Genomic DNA, 2,524 nt, shown 5'->3' with positions numbered 1-2,524 from the left:
CTACAGGCGCCCGCCACCTCGCCCAGCTAGTTTTTTGTATTTTTTAGTAGAGACGGGGTTTCACTGTGTTAGCCAGGATGGTCTCGATCTCCTGATCCACCCGTCTCGGTCTCCCAAAGTGCTGGGATTACAGGCTTGAGCCACCGCACCTGGCTCTTTTCTTTGTTTTTTTGAGACAGCCTCTTGCTCTGTCACCCAGGCTAGAAGGCAGGATGTGATCACAGTTCACTATAACCTTGAACTCCCAGGCTCAGGTGATCCTCCTGCCTCAGCCTCTCAAAGTCTGGTGCACCACTGTGCCTGGCCTTGTCAGGTCCAGCTTAGACTAAACATTATGATTAGAATCAATATATAAATCATACCAAGTGAATTAAATGTCACTTCTGCTTACCGGCAGGTTTGAAAGGTAAGTTAGAAAATGTGGATGTTACCACGCAAGCAGGGTTGTTTAAAAAAGAAAATGTGGATGCACACAACATTGAACACAAAAGAGATAAATGCAAGTTTTGACAATCCACACTGACGACTCTAGAATGCTGATAAATAGTAAAAGGCTCTATGGGTACTCAGGATTGTTAACCGATGGCAAAACAAAAACAAAAAAACAACAACAAAAAACTCCATGGCGACCTCCAAGGCAGAAGTTTATGCTCATCGGTATTAAATATCAAAAGAATGACTGCTTAGCATCAAAAGGCTTCAGGAAGCTTTTACTCCCATTTCCTTTTGTCACATTGACTTCACCTTGTAACCTGCTTGGCAATAGTATCACGAAGAAATCATGATGGATGAGCTCAGACTGCTCTACATCTGGAGCAAAGGCTTTTTTTTTTTTTTTTTTTTTGAGACAGGGTCTTGCTTTGTTGCCCACGCTAGAGTGTAATGGTGCGATCACGGCTCACTGCAGCCTCCTCCTGGGCTCTAAGCAATATTTCGGCCTCGGCCTCCCAAAGTGCTGTGATTATGGGTGTCAGCCATCGTGACTGGCAAAGCCTTTTCCTTTAGCTAGGAAAGTTAAAGCTGAGGCCGGGCGCAGTAGCTCATGCCTGTAATCCCAGCACTTTGGGAGGCCGAGGCAGGTGGATCACCTGAGGTCAGGAGTTCAAGACCAGCCCGGCCAACATGGTGAAACCCTGTCTCTATAAAACTACAAAAACTACCTGGGCGTGGTGGTGTGGTGGGTACCTGTAATCCCAGCTACTTGGGAGGCTGAAGCAGGAGAATCTCTTGAGCCTGGGAGGCAGAGGTTGCAGTGACCTGAGATTGTACCACTGCACTCCAGACTGGCCAACAAGAGCGAAACTCCATCTCAAAAAAAAAAAAAAGAAAAGAAAAAAAATTAAAGCTGCAAAAGAGATAAAGCTGTTACCATAGTAACAGGATAACTAAACCTAACAGACAGAAGAAACAACAGGAAGTTCTCACCATCTGGAATATGTAGTATCAGCCAGTCCTGTTTTGCACAGAAATGAATAACATGGCAGAGACTGAGGGTTTTTCCTGTTCCCTTCTCTCCATCTAAAGTATGTGTTGTTAAAGAAAACATGACTAGAAGGATCATTTGTACTGTGAACAGTAGTTACGCTTTGTTTTTTTTTTTTTTTCTGAGACAGGATCTCACTCTGTCTCCCAGGCTGGAGTGCAGTGGCTTGTTATCAGCTCACAGCAACCTCCACTTCCCGGGTTCAAGCGATTCTCCTGCCTCAGCTTCCCAAGTAGCTGGGATTATAGGTGCACGCTATCACACCCGGCTAATTTTTTGATTTTTAGTAAATGCGGGGTTTCACCATGTTGGCCAGGCAGGTCTTGAACTCCTGACTTCAGGTGATATGCCTGCTTCGGCTTCCCAAACTCCTGGGATTACAGGTGTGAGCCACAGTGCCCGGCCTCAATAGTACTTTTTTTCATTTCTTCTTTTCCCTTATTTGAGGGGAGAAAGCATTGGTTCATGAGGGTCCAAGCAGGCAGGAAAGGATACACAGAAGATATCGTACAGCCGGATAAGCAAAATTGGTGTTTTTCAGGTAATGCAGAAGTTCTAGCGCTGGTTTCCTTACCATCAGGCAAGCTTCACTGAATGTCTTCACCTGATAAAATAGGAAAGAAGGAAGGAGTAGGTGGGGTGTGGAATTTCTAGCCAGTTCTTGGTATATATACTCTGCCAAAAGTGGCAACCAAGACCATCAAATTGCATGCCTCTAATTTATTCGGTTAGGAGAAGCTGGGTTGGTACTGAGTTTGAAAATCTATCCATATAACTTAGCTAAAAACTGAAATACATTATTCTGCACTAAATAACATGATAGTCAGCTTTTGATTATTCCTGTTACTGAAGCATATATTCTATCTCAGCTGAAATCTATAAATAATTGATATGTCTCATGACAAAATTATGTATACCACTTAGGGCCACTGTAAATATGGAAAGCATAAAGAAAAATGCTTAAAATTTCTGACACAAGTTAATAATTCAATAAACATTAACTTTTTTTTTTTTTTTTTTTTCGAGACAGAGTCTCACTCT

At 43.0% G+C, this 2,524-nt stretch overlaps 2 protein-coding genes across 2 annotated transcripts in view; one reads left to right on the top strand and one right to left on the bottom strand.

The window, feature by feature from the left end:
- The window catches only part of GON4L (gon-4-like (C. elegans)), a 292,893-nt gene that overhangs the window by 166,604 nt on the left and 123,765 nt on the right, over positions 1 to 2,524 (top strand). The window lies entirely within an intron of this gene.
- LOC105502109 (28S ribosomal protein S29, mitochondrial) overlaps positions 1 to 2,524 on the bottom strand; it is a 51,637-nt gene that overhangs the window by 7,431 nt on the left and 41,682 nt on the right. Inside the window, exons 4-5 of the mRNA XM_011928489.1 lie at positions 1,979 to 2,087; positions 1,426 to 1,518 (exon numbers count right to left, since the gene is read on the bottom strand). Of these exons, the coding sequence (XP_011783879.1) occupies positions 1,426 to 1,518; positions 1,979 to 2,087 (202 nt within the window). The remainder of the gene's footprint in view (positions 1 to 1,425; positions 1,519 to 1,978; positions 2,088 to 2,524) is intronic.

The sequence above is a fragment of the Colobus angolensis genome, unplaced genomic scaffold (assembly GCF_000951035.1).
Source record: "Colobus angolensis palliatus isolate OR3802 unplaced genomic scaffold, Cang.pa_1.0 Scaffold77, whole genome shotgun sequence".
NCBI classification, from domain to species: domain Eukaryota; kingdom Metazoa; phylum Chordata; class Mammalia; order Primates; family Cercopithecidae; genus Colobus; species Colobus angolensis.
This window is presented reverse-complemented; position numbering and strand designations above follow the sequence as displayed.